This window comes from Cydia pomonella, chromosome 19 (assembly GCF_033807575.1).
Source record: "Cydia pomonella isolate Wapato2018A chromosome 19, ilCydPomo1, whole genome shotgun sequence".
Lineage (NCBI taxonomy): Eukaryota > Metazoa > Arthropoda > Insecta > Lepidoptera > Tortricidae > Cydia > Cydia pomonella.
The window spans coordinates 9,976,233-9,993,822 of record NC_084721.1 but is presented as its reverse complement, the minus strand read 5'-3'; the positions used below and the strand labels follow the sequence as shown (position 1 = coordinate 9,993,822).

At 48.8% G+C, this 17,590-nt stretch overlaps 1 protein-coding gene across 1 annotated transcript in view; it reads right to left on the bottom strand.

The window, feature by feature from the left end:
- LOC133528388 (myosin-I heavy chain) overlaps positions 1-17,590 on the bottom strand; it is a 115,468-nt gene that overhangs the window by 5,578 nt on the left and 92,300 nt on the right. Inside the window, exons 12-39 of the mRNA XM_061865763.1 lie at positions 17,445-17,564; positions 17,214-17,354; positions 16,795-16,928; positions 15,756-15,959; positions 14,404-14,545; positions 14,049-14,281; positions 13,560-13,794; positions 12,875-13,298; positions 12,289-12,442; positions 11,334-11,562; positions 10,760-10,937; positions 9,864-10,018; positions 9,579-9,707; positions 9,230-9,469; positions 8,821-9,056; positions 8,572-8,710; positions 7,356-8,342; positions 6,952-7,099; positions 6,549-6,720; positions 5,431-5,667; positions 5,071-5,239; positions 4,605-4,790; positions 3,933-4,118; positions 3,207-3,414; positions 2,883-3,015; positions 2,128-2,263; positions 1,467-1,700; positions 498-701 (exon numbers count right to left, since the gene is read on the bottom strand). Coding sequence (XP_061721747.1) covers positions 498-701; positions 1,467-1,700; positions 2,128-2,263; positions 2,883-3,015; positions 3,207-3,414; positions 3,933-4,118; positions 4,605-4,790; positions 5,071-5,239; positions 5,431-5,667; positions 6,549-6,720; positions 6,952-7,099; positions 7,356-8,342; positions 8,572-8,710; positions 8,821-9,056; positions 9,230-9,469; positions 9,579-9,707; positions 9,864-10,018; positions 10,760-10,937; positions 11,334-11,562; positions 12,289-12,442; positions 12,875-13,298; positions 13,560-13,794; positions 14,049-14,281; positions 14,404-14,545; positions 15,756-15,959; positions 16,795-16,928; positions 17,214-17,354; positions 17,445-17,564 — 6,093 coding nt within the window. The remainder of the gene's footprint in view (positions 1-497; positions 702-1,466; positions 1,701-2,127; positions 2,264-2,882; positions 3,016-3,206; positions 3,415-3,932; positions 4,119-4,604; positions 4,791-5,070; positions 5,240-5,430; positions 5,668-6,548; positions 6,721-6,951; positions 7,100-7,355; positions 8,343-8,571; positions 8,711-8,820; positions 9,057-9,229; positions 9,470-9,578; positions 9,708-9,863; positions 10,019-10,759; positions 10,938-11,333; positions 11,563-12,288; positions 12,443-12,874; positions 13,299-13,559; positions 13,795-14,048; positions 14,282-14,403; positions 14,546-15,755; positions 15,960-16,794; positions 16,929-17,213; positions 17,355-17,444; positions 17,565-17,590) is intronic.

Sequence of the window (17,590 nt, the reverse complement as noted above, 5' to 3'; positions counted from 1 at the left end):
AAAGGTCATGATTTATTGAGAAACGATAAATTTTACACTGTGTCAATTTAATTATGGTGCAGTAGGCTCAGAGCACGGAGTTTATGAGAAGTCGTAGCGCTTTTTTTAGATCACAATGCGGTTGGCAAAAAATTTTTTAGGAATCTTGACCCCTTTCGATTCGTTACTTGAGTTGTTGACTTTCGCTCGATAGAACAAATTATAATGAATTTTGCACAAAAACTGAAAATTATTTCTACAAATTAGCAAATTTATGCTTGAGAGAACACAGCGATTACTTTTTTTATTATCTAAACACACAAAAAAATTAATTTTAAAAACATAATATCCGCGGTCCCGAGCACGTAAATCCATCTCGCTCACGCTTGACACGCTTACCCTCAGTGAGAGTGGGAGAAAAACATGAACCTACTGGGCTTGAAACATTTATTAAATGCACATTGTAAATCAGTAAGTGTGTGTGAAGTAGTAGTATGAAGCGGAGGAGTAGTATGTACCTGGTCGGTGGAGAGCACGAGCTTGGCGTGCTTGCGCTCGGCGCGCGTGACGAGCAGCAGCGCGCGCGGCGCGGGCGACACGGCCAGCAGCTGGTCGTGGTCGTGCGACACCAGCGCCGCGCGCGACCCGCGCCGCAGCAGCGTCAGCCCGCGCGCGTCCACCGCCAGCCACAGCGCGCGGGGCCAGTTCGAGGTGAACGATTGCTGGGAATTCAATCATATATTCATGTTTGGATTGGAACGACTCGTAAGTACGTTTTCTAGGACGGCAGGCAATCGGAGGTGAAATAGTTATTTATTTTACAAGGGGGCAAAGTTATTGTTTAACTACTCGTGCTATGATATTGATACCCCTGCAAGCGAAAGATTCCAAAATTGAAACACGAGCGTAACGAGTGTTTCGAGAAGTGGAATTTTGAGCGTTGCCAGGGTTTCAAGGCACGAGGGTTAAAGAAACTTTGCTTCCGAGTGAAACACAAAATTTTTCACCACACGAGTGAAGCGAAGAAGACCCGTGAAATACAAAAAAAAAATTAAACCAAATTAAATCGTAATGAAAGTAATAAAAAAAACATCTATAAGTAGATTCTACCAGCTAACATAAGGAAACAACTGAAAATTTACATCTGATTACTTTGCCTCACATGTGGATAAAATGCAACTTTCTCATTAGTTTTTGAACAATTAAGAGGGCCTTTACCAGTTGGTGTGGTGAAAAATCTTAAGTATATAGGAATGGAGTTTTATCCAAGGTGGGATCGTAAGGAATTTTGTCGAAATATAACTTCATTTGCAAATGATACCGTCTCCAATAAATAACGTTGCAAAGAATGAATTGAAGACGCACTGTATCGCGACGCGTCAAATCAATCAATAAATCGTCCGCCACAATATATACCTATAGTACTGTAGGTAAATTTTCTGGTCTGTCACAAAACGACCTGTACACAGATTTAGTGCGCGACTCACCATAACGTCAAAGATGGTGGCCCTGGTGAGCGGCCAGGAGCTGGCGAGCGTGAGCGCGCGCTGCATGGCGGCGTGCGGCGGCGTGCCGCGCAGCGCCAGGTGGTGCAGCCGCACGGCGGGCGCGGGCAGCGCCAGGCGCGCGGGCAGCACCGCCGCCGCCGCCGCCGCGCACTCCTCGCCGCCGCCCGCGCACTCGCCGCCCACCACTTGCGCGTGGAGGGCCGCGACCATCACCTGTGCAACACTCATGTTAGATTCGACCTGCAACCGGAGGGCCTGTCGCGAACCGCTTCGTTTGTTCAACTATTTGCGTCTGTATAATTCGAATATTCAAGAGCGGTGGAGAGGCAGATAACAAAATTTCGATTTTCGTGTTTCGCGGTATGTCCTTAGGTGTTATATCTCTGCGTTGTACGTGCTACAAGTACTTGAGCAACATATTAGGCCAAAACTATTCAAATCTGTCATAGTTCTTTTTTTATCTGCGAATCATTGACAATCTTACTGTAAGCGCATTCGTAAACAATGACATAAATACTGATTTGAGATGCTTAACATCTATTAGGTTATAGAACATTTTGCACTTTCCTATGAATGATTCAGTGATATATGTAGATTCGTAAAATAAGAAACAGCGCATAAAGCCCGGATCTCCACTTACAGCTTCGTCAGTCTCGATGGGCAGGCGATCGTGCCGTATAGAGTGCAGCACTTGGTAGTAGAGCAGCTCCATCTCGGCCGCACACGCCGTGTGCAGCGGCCGCTCGCCGAGGAATAGCCGTTTCTTGAAAACTAGCCTGTTTAAAAAAATATATGTTTAGAATAGAGTTTTCTAATCGCATAGATGCGTGCCAGTTTAGCTATAGACCGCGAGCCAAGAACAGATTTCCATGTCCAATCGCCTCCCGGGAGAAAACTCGTATAGTGGTTAACGGCTATGTATGATGAACCCCCGTAGACGTCAGCTGCCGCTCCGTTGGTGGCCTGAAGAATGGCAGCCACCGGAACACGTAAAAAATAATTGTCATCGTCTCAGTTTGATACTTTGTTCAGATGCTATTGTTAATTAAAAAAAATCGTCAGCCGGCTGTATCCCGATGGTAAGAACGTCAGCTGGTCACATGAACATATAAAAAATAAGCGCTTTACATATTCATGTGAATAGCTGATGGTCTTTCCACTGCGATACACCCTGCTGAGGGTTTTTTTATTTTATTTAAAACAGCATCTAAACTATCAGATATATGCTCCTGGCCCGCGGTCTACTAGAAAACTGGCACGCATTTATATTAAAACTCCGAAACAAAATGATCTGTTGAGATGAGCTTACAATCTAAAATGAAATTTAAATAGCAAGACATTATTTTCTGTAGAAAGGAAGACACGTTTTATGAAGAAAGTAAAGTGTGAACCGACCTGCAAGCGGCGGCGGTGGCGCCGGCCTTCTCCCAGCGCGCCAGCACGTCGCCCACGCGCTCGCTGCCGCCCAGCGCGCGCTCGCCCGCGCCCGCCGGCGTCGAGTTCGCGCACACCTCGTACAGCGCGTACCCTGCACATGTGTATACAACATCGTATTACGTTCACATAGCTTGTAAAAAGGAATAAACAAATGACGTAAGTACATACAGAGACAGGTAGATGGCCGATCAAACGTTAATATTTTCTGCATCCGCAGAGCATGGCGCTCGACACGGACATTTCTAGTATTCTTGCGATTGAAAGCCATAAAAAGAAACCAACCTGTAGCGGCTTCACTGAGGCCGATCTTGTCGCGCAGCATGGCCACGAGGTGGTCGGCGGTGGCGGCCGGCCCGAACACGAGCCCCAGCTGCTTCCCATCCAGCAGCAGTACCCGCACGTGTAGTGGCCTCCGAGCCGCCGCGCACAGTAACTCTTCTTTGGATGGAGCGGTCGCGCGACGAGGCACTTGCGCTATGCTTAGCGCCACCTATAATAAAGTTATAGTATACAAATGTGGAAAGTAGTAATTCAAAACGAGTGGCGATAAAATACAAGCGAATGCGAATGGTCTTCCGACGTGTGAAATATCTGGGAGACCGAGCTTTGCTCGGAAAACATATAAAAACTAAAACATGCGCGTTTTCGATCGATTTTTCGCCCTCGAAAACCTCCATATAGCAAATTTCATCGAAATCGTTAGAAACGTTTCCAAGATTCCCGAAATATATATATATACAAGAATAGCTCGTTTAAAGATATAAGATAAATAAATTTGTAATTGGCTTCACTGATACATGTTTGTGTTCACCTAGTTTTAGTTTACATAAGCTGTTGGTTTTCCGAATAAAATAAAACAATCAATAATAAAAGACGTCCTAGCCCCCGACCGCGCGACATTATGTCCGGTCCCGTTACTGTCCTGTCATGATGGCGCTCGACCACACGATGAGGCATGCGTGTAGTAGAGACACTACTGTGGTCGTATAGGAGTAGGTAGCGGCGCACCTGCTCGGCGCGGCGTGCGAACTTGCCCTCCTCGCCGGCGTGCAGCGCGGTGCCGCGGTAGCGCAGGTGCGCCAGCAGCAGGCGCCGCACCGGCTTGGTGGGCGGCAGCGCGGCGCCCACCGCCGCGCACAGCAGCGCCCAGTGCCGCGCCGACACGCGCGACGACGGCTCGGGGTGGTCGGTCGTCTGCGCAAAGTATTACGTCTTAGGGACCTCTTACACTCTACTCTGTCAAACGAGTACTTGTAATATTGCGTTCAAATTTGGCAAATGCACCTCTATTCGCGAATCATTTGCAATAAGATCGCTATACGCATGCGAATATTTCTTAGTGAAATGGCTTATGTAGTACGAGAGCGATTAGTAAAATGGTGCGTTAGGGACACATTTGCCAGGTAACTAGGTATGTATGATTGTTCAGGCCGATACGGAGTATGTTTAGTTTTTGAAAACTAACTGAAATCACAATCCTGAGAAGCTCGCATTAGGAAAATTCGTAATGTTGCTAAACTTGATATATTTCTTGCTAATCTCGTACTAGATCTCTAAAATTCGGAATCTCTTCTCTAGGAACTTCTTGAATAAGAACATGGTAGGTAACTCATTTACACGGTGGCATCTGTCCAAAGCCTTATGCTTTATTTTCTAAATTAAATTCTCCACAAAACATACCTGCTTGATGAGCTGCACATACAGCTCGCTGAGCAGCGTGTCCTTCTGCAGGCAGCGCTGCAGCAGCGACTGAGCCAGCGCCACGCGGTCGTCGCTGTCGCTCTCCTGGCTGCTGACGCTGTTGTTGTTGGCCAGGTTGGTGGTGCTGCCCTCGTTGGTGTTCAGGCCTGCGTGGCTCATTATATCCTGTGGACAATTTACTACTACATTATGAACATATTCTACGGCACTACAAAAGCGGCATTTTAGTTAAATGCACTGAGACCGTTAGTAAAGTCTAAACGGGATTTGAAATTTTAAGTCTTTCTAGATATAGCCAATGCTTCCTGACGTAATTCTCCAGCAGTCGCACGTTGCTTTGGATATCTGCGGATTCTTTACCGCAGATCAGTGTTTGCTCTCTTAGAGGATTTAATCCAACGCTTGTTTTTAATAAGGCTGGAAGATGTGAACCAATGAATGTTACCTTGAATATCTGCATGGCGGCCACCTCCTCGGCCTCGTTGAGCTTGGTGAGGCTGTGCGGGAGGGTGCGCGACCAGCACCAGTAGCCGGCCGGGAAGCCCTTGTAGCACTCGCCCTGCGTCTCCGCGGCCATGTCTAGCCGTACACGTTCCAGTCGGTGCTTACTTAGTCTGCAACCAAAATTAATCATTTACCCACTGCTGCTAATAGAAAGTATTACATATTTGATATAATAATAAAAAACAAAGACTAAGCTCCTAATAAGGTTGTGAATTATACATGTCAATATTTCAAGACGAATATTTCAATACGGGTACATTATTGTGTCGGTTATTATTGTTATTAAATAATTGGAGCTCACCTCCTAAGCGTATTTCTCAGGAAGTTCCCGGCGGAGAGGTCGGCGGGGCGGCGCAGCAGGCCGGAGTCGACGAGCGCGCGGCGGGCGCTGCGCAGCGCGGCGGCCAGGCGCGCGCGCTCGGGCGCCGGCGCGGCGCGGCGCGGCGGCTCGTCCGCCAGCCCGTTGCCCAGCACCGGGCTGTACGCCGCCATCAGCCACGCCGCCTCGTTCTTCTGGCTCGACTCCAGGACTATGCACCTGACAACAAACATTCCCTATAAAGATTCCACTTCAAAAGTGGCTAGGCAGTGCTCATACCTCTAAAGTAGATGTCCAACTGAACAAAGCCATGCGAGTCATATCTGGGACGCTCCAATCTACCCCTTGCCACTGGAAGGACGCCTTGCTTCGGGAAGTGTCCAAGATCCAAAACAACCCTAACCCACCATGTTTCCCAGAGTTTTTAAAGCCAAACAAGCAACGTCTCAAATCTAGAAATCCCTCGTGTAGTATCGGCAAACACCTAACAGATACTCAATTTAATCTAAAACGCGAGTGGGCAGAATCGAGGTATTTGTCAAGGGCGGGAAAACTAGGCTCTGAAATTATACCTGGCTCCAAAATAATGGGTTCGGACCTCCCTAGACGAGACTGGTGTAGACTTAATAGACTTCGTACTGGGCACGGTCGATGCGCCTACTACAAACACCGCTGTGGGTGGGTGGATTCTCCGGCCTGCAGCTGCGGTGCGGAAGCCCAAACCATCCGACACATAATTCAAGACTGCCCTATAACGCTTTATGTTGCCGGTCCTCCGAAGACCTGATCACCCTGAGCGACGAGGCCATGAAGATGCTGACTGGTCTATGTGTAGACATTTGATTAATTATATTGTCTCTATTTTTACGATGTGTACTTATGCCATACGATTAAATAAATTCAAAAGAGCGAGCCGAGAGGGTTGGTTTATCTTGAGTGGAATGGTGTGACCTCTAACGAAGTAAGAAGGAATTTCGACTCATGAGAACGACTTATACGGTGAACTTTTAAAACTATCGAATTCAGGATGCCGAAGCTATCATTGACATCGGAACTATATCCAATGCTACAAAACATTTAGAATTCTATAGCCTATGTACCGGTGTCCGTCGTGCTGGCCGTGGTGCGTGAGGCTGATGGTGAGCCCGTTGTCGACGGGGTCCATGACGAGCGCCGCGATGTTGCTATACGGGTACTCGGCGAGCGCGACTTTGTCCGACGGACGAACTAGGACGACACCTTCAGCTCCCACTCCGAGGAGTACGTTGGGACCTGAGTGTAATTGAATGGTTTTGTTAGCATGTTAATACTTAATCAAATGGTCATTTTAGACACCTTAAGGATAAACGATTAAATGATGTCTTTGGCTTTGTTTCTACGGGATTTGTACTGTAACGTAGGCGCAAATTCACATCGATAAAACAATACGAAATGTATGTAATATTGGCTATACTTTTTAGAGGTTTTTACACACGAAAGAATTATTTTTTACATCGGACTTACCATGCGCCCAGTATCCTTTGTACGTGACAGGGAAGAGAGTGACCCCGTAGAGAGGGTACTGCATAACGCAGGACAAGTACAGAGCCTTGGCCGTCAGCTCCGCGCGCCCGGCGCCGAACTGCCGGTGCGCTTGAGCCAGAATTGTGGCCTGTTGGGCAATAGGTACGTCATATATTAAGATTATTAAATAAAAGTTTAAAGATAGTTATTTGAGTTTGTATTTTAGATCATATTTTAACTCACGGCACGTGTTCAATATACCCATGTGCATAATATTTCACGAGCTACGCAACGTGAGATAAAAATTCCCAAGCTACGAGCTGTATCCTTGGCATTCAGCGAATGTAGGCACAACCTTCGATCTCTGTTTTCACGGCAATTAATCACAGTATCAAGTAACTCACCCACTGGTGCTGCGGCCGGGCGCGCGCCACGCGCTGCGGCAGGAACTGGTCGGGGTGCGCGTAGTAGGCGCGCGTGTGCGGCGGCGGCGGGCTCGGCGGCGGCTCGCCCAGCGACACTTGCGCCTGGAGCCCTGCTGGCTGCAGGCCACCTCCGACACTCACCCACTGGTGCTGCGGCCGGGCGCGCGCCACTCGCTGCGGCAGGAACTGGTCGGGGTGCGCGTAGTAGGCGCGCGTGTGCGGCGGCGGCGGGCTCGGCGGCGGCTCGCCCAGCGACACTTGCACCTGGAGCCCTGCTGGCTGCAGGCCACCTCCGACACTCACCCACTGGTGCTGCGGCCGGGCGCGCGCCACGCGCTGCGGCAGGAACTGGTCGGGGTGCGCGTAGTAGGCGCGCGTGTGCGGCGGCGGCGGGCTCGGCGGAGGCTCGCCCAGCGACACTTGCGCCTGGAGCCCTGCTGGCTGCAGGCCACCTCCGACACTCACCCACTGGTGCTGCGGCCGGGCGCGCGCCACGCGCTGCGGCAGGAACTGGTCGGGGTGCGCGTAGTAGGCGCGCGTGTGCGGCGGCGGCGGGCTCGGCGGCGGCTCGCCCAGCGACACTTGCGCCTGGAGCCCTGCTGGCTGCAGGCCACCTCCGACACTCACCCACTGGTGCTGCGGCCGGGCGCGCGCCACTCGCTGCGGCAGGAACTGGTCGGGGTGCGCGTAGTAGGCGCGCGTGTGCGGCGGCGGCGGGCTCGGCGGCGGCTCGCCCAGCGACACTTGCACCTGGAGCCCTGCTGGCTGCAGGCCACCTCCGACACTCACCCACTGGTGCTGCGGCCGGGCGCGCGCCACTCGCTGCGGCAGGAACTGGTCGGGGTGCGCGTAGTAGGCGCGCGTGTGCGGCGGCGGCGGGCTCGGCGGCGGCTCGCCCAGCGACACTTGCGCCTGGAGCCCTGCTAGCTGCAGGGCTACCTTCTCTGATACTGGGAACTCGTCCATCTGCATAGAAATAAATGTTTACAAGGAGTGTTAGCATTTAATCCTTCGTTTGCCGCGATTATTTGTTTCAGATACTTATCTGTCACAAAAAATGTGTAAAAAAAAAGGTTGGCATTAGTGCGCATACCTATGATCAGTCACTATATAATTCCAACTCACCTTCGTAGATAAAACATATATGATCGCAAGTACATTTATCTCAAAAATAACCTTGGAAATTGACGTTTACCTTAACGACACTATGCACGGCCTGAGCGTAAAGCAGGGCCACCTCGACGGGGTCGTGCGGCAGCTCGCGGCCGCCGCGGAACAGCCGCCGCTTGAACACGAAGCGGTTGTCTGCAGAACCGCCGCCGGGGCCTTGTTGCCTAAGAAATACCAATATTATAGAAATTCAGACAAATTAAGAAATCACTATAATCATAACCGGGACTAGTTGGTGGATAACAAATTAGACAACGACAAGACTGCTACTCACATTTCCCAAGCCGCGATGACATCGTATAGATAGTGCGTGGCGCGCACATGCTCCTCCCGATTCCCTCGCTGCTGGTACACGGCCCAGCCAGCTCTTGAATGCGGCGATAGGCCCAGTTTGTCAGCGAGTCGAGCGGCTGCCGCTGCTGCGGTATCGGCCGGGTGCACGTCTATGGCTTTAGTGCGGCCGTCGAGGAAGAAGAAGCGGCAGACTATCGTGCCGAGTCGTCGCATCGCCTGGATAAAAGTTACACATAAAATGAGCCTTGTTGTGTGTCAATAATATATTGTACAGTCGAGAGTCTTAGAAGCGACGATAAGCTAGGCTTGAAAGAGAAACGGACGAAACAGTTTGCTGTACGATGATCGTTCGAAGAGCCCGGCTAATAAGAGTTACTTCAAGTACTTACCGCGATCTCAACAGTGCTAGGCGGCAGCAACCTCGGCGCGGCGCCTCGACAGTTGTCAAGACACCACTGCGCACAATGCGCCGCCCGAGCCGCAGGCGCTGAAGGGGGCACTCGCGCTCGCTGCCGCAGCCACGCGCAGTAGTAACGCGAGAGACCGCGAGACGGTTGCCAAGCAACGGCGCACAGGCAGAGGATCAGCCACACTCGCTCGGCCCATTCTTCGACGGGACATTCGGTGATCTGTTTGGAGACAATAAAAGTCACTTGTATGTTTTGAATCGCTACAGTTAGAAGGTGATATTCTTAATATTCAAAGAATTATTTTACGATTTTCAGTTGACGATCTTACCTGTCTGACACATTGCACCAATATTTCGTCCCTCAACTCTTCCCGTTCTAACCCCTTGCCAATCAAAGCTTGGATCACTTGTGTCTCCTTATCCGCGGTCAGCTCTCCTCTCATATACCGACACAAATCCTGAAAGACAACACCTTATTAGTCATTATATTTATTCAACTTTATACACATTGATACAAGTTACAATTTAAAAGCATAACAGATCTTTCATGTAATCAAATTTAGACCGCATATTACTAAAAACAAGATTCAAATTGCAATCCAAGGATTACTTACACGGAATATATTGACGGCAGCCGTGACACTGTCCGGGTCGTGCAGTTGTATGTGTGAGGTGGGAATGTTGTTTCCTTTGTGATACGTTATCATTTCCTCTTTGGTTAGCAGCTCCATGGATTTGCTCTTGCGTGTGAGCGTTGCTATTATTGTACCTGAGAACGGCATAATATTAGTCAAAAAATTAAATTAGTGTAGACCTAATTTTGAATTCATTGACAAGCCAAGTAGACGAAAGCATTTTCGAAAAAATTACCGGCTGCTAACCAGCTGAATAAGATTCTGAAAAGACTATGTCAAAAACACGCGGGAAAGCGTATTAACCGTGAAAAATGCAGGAAAACAAGTTACCAGGTTCGGATATTATGTGAGGATCATATTAAGCGTGATTTTGTTAAGCCGGTTTTACTGAATTCTTGTTAATTTGTGCATGCAGCCATAAGCTGCATACATTTCAGGATTAATATCTGGAAACAGCTGCTCAGTTTGGTGGTTTCTAAAAGATACAAATTCAGCAAGAAGGCTCTGATGTTTGTAATGAAAGAACCTATCTAAGGCGCAGGGTAGGGCAAGGCATTCTCCATACAAACCTTGTGCAAGTTTTATTCGTTAGCTTTGGCACTATAGCATTTAATTTAATTTTTTGCTTGTATATATTGGATATACGCAGAACTTCATGTAGAAATTTTTCTTTATTAAAAAAAAATACAAAAAATAAAAAAAAAAAATAAAAAAAAATTACACATCAAGCCCTAGCTAACAGAAAAATAAGCATATTTACCAAAAATAATAACTGTAGCGCAAACAAAAACGAAGAAAAACGCGCACAAAGTTTGTATGGAAAGAGCTTGCCCTACCCTTCGCCTTAAACGTCAACTCCAGTATATAATTCATACCTTCAGGCGACCTGGGGTGGTCATTGAAGTACAACTTAGCGAACTCGCTGAGGTCGTTGGTGGCGTCCGCGGGCGGGGTGGCGGGGGGCGCCGCCGAGGCGGGCGGGCTGGCGGCGGCCTCCATCTGGTGGAGGCGACGCTCCACGCGCTCTTTGCGACGCGCGTTGCGTTCTGTGCTCTGTTCACATGGGAATATGAACTACAAGAACTGACTTTGGTTCTTTTGGTGAATACTAACCCTTTTTTTTTAATTTGGTAAAATATACATCAAGATAATAAAAGCGAATCGATTCACATCTCATTCGTTAAAATAAGCTAATTATTATTCTGACGCTTCGTTGCCACATACTTAATTAACAAGAATACAAATAGATATAATCTAAATAATTTCATTTATCTTTTCCGTAGTTAGTAAAAAATAGAATCGACTGACAAATTCAACTCTAAAAATTACGGTACTTAATGTTATAAACGAGATGAGCTGAAAACATACCACTCTGATATCGGAACAGGAGGCCAAGCTTGGCCTTCACTACTCACAATTGAATTATTTAATAAGATCGCATACACTTACATTAGTATCCCCGTTCATCATGTTCGGCGGGCTCATGCACGTGTCCATGGGCACGGGCGGCGGCGTGGCCGACTTGCGTGACGTCATGCTGCTCGTCATCGAGGGCGGGAGTTTCTGCGAGGTCACGCTGCTCGTCATGATGTTCGGCGGTTTGGGCTGGGGCGTCTTCTGAACGGGGAGCGGCGGCAGTGGGGCCGCGGGATCAAGTTCAGGCTCTCGCGTTGAGTAACTACGGAAAAGTATTAGGTTAGTTAGGTAAAAATATAAATTCAGAGTCATGTTGACTCCAGTGAATTAGACCAATATCAATGATTAGGGCTGTGGAGTTAGGAGCCAACTGGTTTCGTACCTTACTGTTAGTAAAATGTTTTGTTCCCTAGATAAAACATTTGATGCGTTCTGCCATCCCTTACTTCCTCTATATCTAAATTTAAATCGCTGACCCACAATGCAGAAGAGAAAACAAACTATTTACCACAATTTATTATTTGCAGGTCTTTTCGAGGTTTCTTCGTGCCTCAGCGCGGGCAGCGCGACACCTCCAACACCACCTGGCACGACATCTGTGTCTCATTTCTTTTTTACCCACAAAAAGGTACTTACGCAAACGCTACTTATTGTTGAAGTCAACATAGCCAACCCCATAAGTTCTGAAGACGTGCACGCCTGAATGAACTCCCGTGCTTTTTTGAAGTTAAGGGCGCTTGCTAACATGCAACCCGTGCCTAAAAAAGTACTCGTGCACACCCTAACTTCTTTACTTCCATATTCAAAGGCTCTTGGTATACTTAGAGTAGAAGACATTGGAAACCTTCTAGCCGAAAGTCACGCATATCTGAAGAGAGATGCTGGTGTTCTCTGCGATGCTTTTCCTTCGTATCAATAGGCTGCTCAAGCCTATCTTTAATGCTGACAGCATCATTACACAGCTGTAATAATGAATAAAGTTTCTTACCCATTTTCTGGTGGGAGCACAGGTGGCGGCGGCGCTGGCTCGGGCTCGGCGTTCGGTCGTGGTATGACCGCCTCGTATATTGGTTCTTTGCCGTTCAGTACCGACAGCTTCCCGTTCGGTATTACGCCGTTTGTGAGTTCCGGCGGAGTTGTGTCTAGAAGAAATTGAAACATTAATAGACGATAAAAATATATCAAATGTAGTGCACGTTAATGTTAAAAAATATGACAAGTCATCATTATTTAATGGATTTGTTCATGGTCTGATGTCTGACAATTGTTATTTACCGGTTTTCAATCGAAATTTAAGATCAAATCGCCTAGCGTGGTACCGAGTGGTAGGTGACGCGGAGAGACGAAAGCATGTGACGCGAATGAGGGAGAGGGATGTAAGAGGAAAGGAAAACCAAGGAAAGGGTGGATGGACTGTGTGAGAGATGATATGAAAAGAAAGCAGGAGAATGTTGAGATATCGTACGACAGAGAGATATGGAGGAAAAAGACATGATGCGCCAAGCCCAAATGATGGGAAAAGGGTACGCGAATGATGATGAATTGAAATTTTGCGAGCCATGTGGTCGACATACCTTTACCTCCAGGTGGCGGCGGCGGCGGTGGTCCAGCCGGCTCGGGCAGCGTGCACACCGGCGGCGGCGGGAACACCGGCGACTCCGGCACCGGCTCGGCCGGCGGCGGCGGCGGCGGCAGGCTCGCCGACAACACGTCGCTTCCGCTCGATGACGTCATCACGCCGTTTAGCGACGTCGACATGAGCCCGTTCATTGATGACGTCATCGCGTTAGATGTTCCGTTCATAGAGGCAGTCATCACGTTGGTGCCGTTCATTGGGGTGCTGGATGCGGGAGTGGATGGTTGAAGGATGGACGTGAGGGGAAGGGAAGAGGGCGGTGGAGGTGGTATAGCGTCTGATGGCGCGCCGTCTGGTTTGCGCTGGGCTTCGGTCGTGGATTTGCTTAGCTCGTTCATTTCGGCAGCCAACACATGTTCCAGCTAGAGGAATAAATGTAGAGTAAATTAATCAGGATCGATTCCAATTTTAGCGTCATCTGGTTGTTTTGGAAACTAAATTATTAACACTAAAATTCACTACGATAAACATCATAGTGACTTTTTAAAGACAGTATGCGTAACGACAAACAGGTGATGCTTATGGTGGCAACGAAGGTCAGGTGGATAAATATCAGAAGTTATTTCGAGGTTTCGGATGGAAGTATCGCCCCAGTTGTCCAAGTAGGCCTCGTGGACACGTACCTCCTGGTGCAGGTCCTCGGCCAGCCGCTCCATGGAGTCGCCGATCTCGGCGATGCTGGGCTGGTGCGCGGGCTGGCCGTCGGGCGCGCCGCGCTGCGCCGGCACGTCGGCCAGGAAGTCGAACAGGTTGTCCAGGTTGACGGAGTCCACGCGTCCGCTCGGGTTGGCCAGACCGCGCAGCTGGTCAGCCATGTTTTCGAGCTCGACTCGCTCCTGGTTCGCTTTCTCTGCGAGGCTGTAAAATAGATGATGTCGTTAGGAACGAAATCCGTGTTAAGGAATGCAAAGATCTAGATTATTTACCGTGATTAAACGCCTTCAACACGCCAATAAGAGCTCAGATGCCCCAGGCAACCACATGACAATCATTTTGGTGCGTCAAAATCTAGCGAATGCATGTTTGAGAAAGGCTTGCGAACTGCTCGCGGGGATTACTGTCGCACTTTTCTAGTTTAACAAATGTAAAGGCCAATTTATTTGTCTACCCACCTGTTTCTCTCCTCCCTCAGTTTGATCTCCTGGTTGACTCGCTTCATCTCTCTCAGCGCAGTGGCGACTTCCCTCGCGAAAGCGCCTCTCAAGTGCCGCTGCAGCGTTAAAGTGGCGCGGCGTAGTCGGAGGAACGCGGCTCGTTCCTTCCATCCGCGCCACGCCGCTTGGAGTACGATCACGGCGTTCCGCCATTGGACATATTGGCGGCGCTTCACGGACCCCTTGTACCACTGCGAATTAATCAAAACGATACTAAAAAGCTATTTAAAAACTCCTTGCAGCGAGACGAAGGTAGAATTATATGTATGAGTATGATAAGTCATTGCAACACTCGTATTTTTAATAAACTCACTCTTTGTATCCGTAACGCTGAAGACTGAAGTAAATGTGTCCGTTTGGCTTCCAGAGGCAAATGGACCGAACTTCTCATGAATATTTTCGTGTGACCGATTTGCCAGTCGCCTTGCGGCGCGTTCAGAATTGACATAACAGTTCTGAAAACGAAATAATATCGATATGATGTTTTGATATGATAAAGCGCTACATTATGTACAGACGACATATGATAATGTCTCTGGAAGTTGAGTATCCAATGCCAATAGATCGTTATTTAACACCTTAGATTTATTGGACTCATCCATCCAGTGGGACGGATGAAACAATGACGCAAGTATTATGTTTATCACTCATATCTGGCGCGTTCCACGACATCGCCGCTGCCGCTAAATTTACTCGAAAATCATGCACGCGATCTTTGCGACCCGCCGGTGGCCTACATTATTGGTTGATCAAGTTACTAAAATAGATCGGGACCTGCTGTACTCGTCATCGTCTGACAGCGATAGCGCGCCTGGAAGGCGGCCGTGGGCAGGTGCACCGGGTACCCGTCTCGACGGATGCGCACGATCTCGTTCATGCCCAGGTAGCACAGCTGTTCTAGCACGAGCTGGTCGTTGTATGTTGTCTCTCTGCTATACTCACGCCACGTCGGGCTGGCGGCGCGGGTGCGGCAGCAGGCAGCGGTAGCGCGCCTGGAAGGCGGCCGTGGGCAGGTGCACCGGGTACCCGTCGCGACGGATGCGCACGATCTCGTTCATGCCCAGGTAGCACAGCTGTTCTAGCAGGAGCTGGTCGTTGTATGTTGTCTCTCTGCTATACTCACGCCACGTCGGGCTGGCGGCGCGGGTGCGGCAGCAGGAACGGTAGCGCGCCTGGAAGGCGGCCGTGGGCAGGTGCACCGGGTACCCGTCTCGACGGATGCGCACGATCTCGTTCATGCCCAGGTAGCACAGCTGTTCTAGCACGAGCTGGTCGTTGTATGTTGTCTCTCTGCTATACTCACGCCACGTCGGGCTGGCGGCGCGGGTGCGGCAGCAGGCAGCGGTAGCGCGCCTGGAAGGCGGCCGTGGGCAGGTGCACCGGGTACCCGTCGCGACGGATGCGCACGATCTCGTTCATGCCCAGGTAGCACAGCTGTTCTAGCAGGAGCTGGTCATTGTATGTTGTCTCTCTGCTATACTCACGCCACGTCGGGCTGGCGGCGCGGGTGCGGCAGCAGGCAGCGGTAGCGCGCCTGGAAGGCGGCCGTGGGCAGGTGCACCGGGTACCCGTCGCGACGGATGCGCACGATCTCGTTCATGCCCAGGTAGCACAGCTGTTCTAGCACGAGCTGGTCGTTGTATGTTGTCTCTCTGCTATACTCACGCCACGTCGGGCTGGCGGCGCGGGTGCGGCAGCAGGCAGCGGTAGCGCGCCTGGAAGGCGGCCGTGGGCAGGTGCACCGGGTACCCGTCGCGACGGATGCGCACGATCTCGTTCATTCCCAGGTAGCGCAGCTGTTCTAGCACGAGCTGGTCGTTGTATGTGCCCGCCTCTTTGTTCTCGTTCGGTTTTATGCAACGGACGTACCTAAAAATGCGACGATCATGATTAGCCCACAGGTCATCGGGCGGCAGCGAAACAGCAGTGCAAAAAGCTGCTACAAAACGAAACATGTTACACCAAATATATTGCTTGAGAAAAATAAACCTAGTGTAAATAAGCCTAATCAGGTTCTTATTTTCGGAAATTCTGAGTTTGCTGTTATTGGGACCGTGCGAAGTGCATGGTGGGGGTAAGTATAGCGTCTTTAACATTTCGTACAATTATATGGCTCGAAATGAAACTTTGATTTACGATTACTCCTGAAATATTAATTTAAATTGTATGGTGTAAGGGACCATTGTAAGCTGTATGAAATGCTTAATATAACTAACGTATTTATTTTGATAATTGTTAATAATGTATCCATGTAAATAGCTTTGCAAATGCCACATATTACGTGATCTTTTTCTAGAAGTTACGAATATGTATAGTAAGTTATCCTTAAAAGATAGACATTTAACAACGCGGACTTTTTTGTAGACCTATGAATGAGAAACACCCCCACCATACATTGTGTTGTTATAGCTCAAACGGATTAGGCAGCATTTTCGATTAAAGCTCCTAGCCAGCGTGATTTTTTCCGACAGCATCATTATATTTCAAACAATTTACACAAAACCTTAACAAGTTATATACTTAAGCCTTCCTCAAGAATCACTCTATTGATAGATGAAAGTCGTATGAAAATCCGTTCAGTAGTTTTTAGTTTTGGAGTAGTTTTATAAGATGTAGTGAATTGACGTTTTCCCCTAGACTTGCGGACACTAGGTTGCGTGACAGTCGTGCACGCTCCCAATATGATGATATTGTATGTGCTTACCACACGTCGGTGGCTTGTAGCATATCAACCAGCGACTGCAGTTGTGCTCTGAACGTGTCGACGACGGTCGGCCGACCTTTGGATGTCCCTCGCTGTGTTGTACCCATTGAGCTTGGACTTGAAAGCGATAGATCCTGTCAAATATTAAACGTTATAAGAATATAGTAACGTCTTACAGATCAGTTAGAGAGTGACACAAGCAGTATAAATATTTCGGCAAATCGTGTGTCCCAGGCTCTTGGTCTTGGTCAGCCGCTCGTTTCAGTATGAGCAGCTGACAGTTAATTGACCGTATTGCAGGGATATAAAGTTACTAATATAATGGTACCTAAGTAAAATGTGTCGTCGTAAGATTTAGTATATATTCTCCTCCGCTATTTATTCTTTAGCTAGACTAGGTACGCAGCTATCGAACAAACCTGTCCAGGAGGCGCCAAATCCTGGACGTAATCGGCTAATTCTCTGACGAAGGGGTTGGCTGATCTGCTCAAGTGGTCTATAAACGCGTCCTGTTGCGTGTCTCTATTCTTGTCTACGAAGCCTTGCACGCTGTAGCATACCTGCACAAAGTTACATACGATTATAGCACTTAATCACATTTTGATAAGGTCTTTTATAAGTAGGGCTTTTTACTCTGTTCTACTATTTACCGTGCCCGCATAATGCTGAACACCAAATTCTTCCTCCCATTTGCGTCTAGAACCCTTCACAAAGCTCTGGTGCTCGCCGAATTCACCCTGGATATTAGTCAGGTACGCGCCATCTGAGCCCTGGAACAATTAGAATAGCAATGATG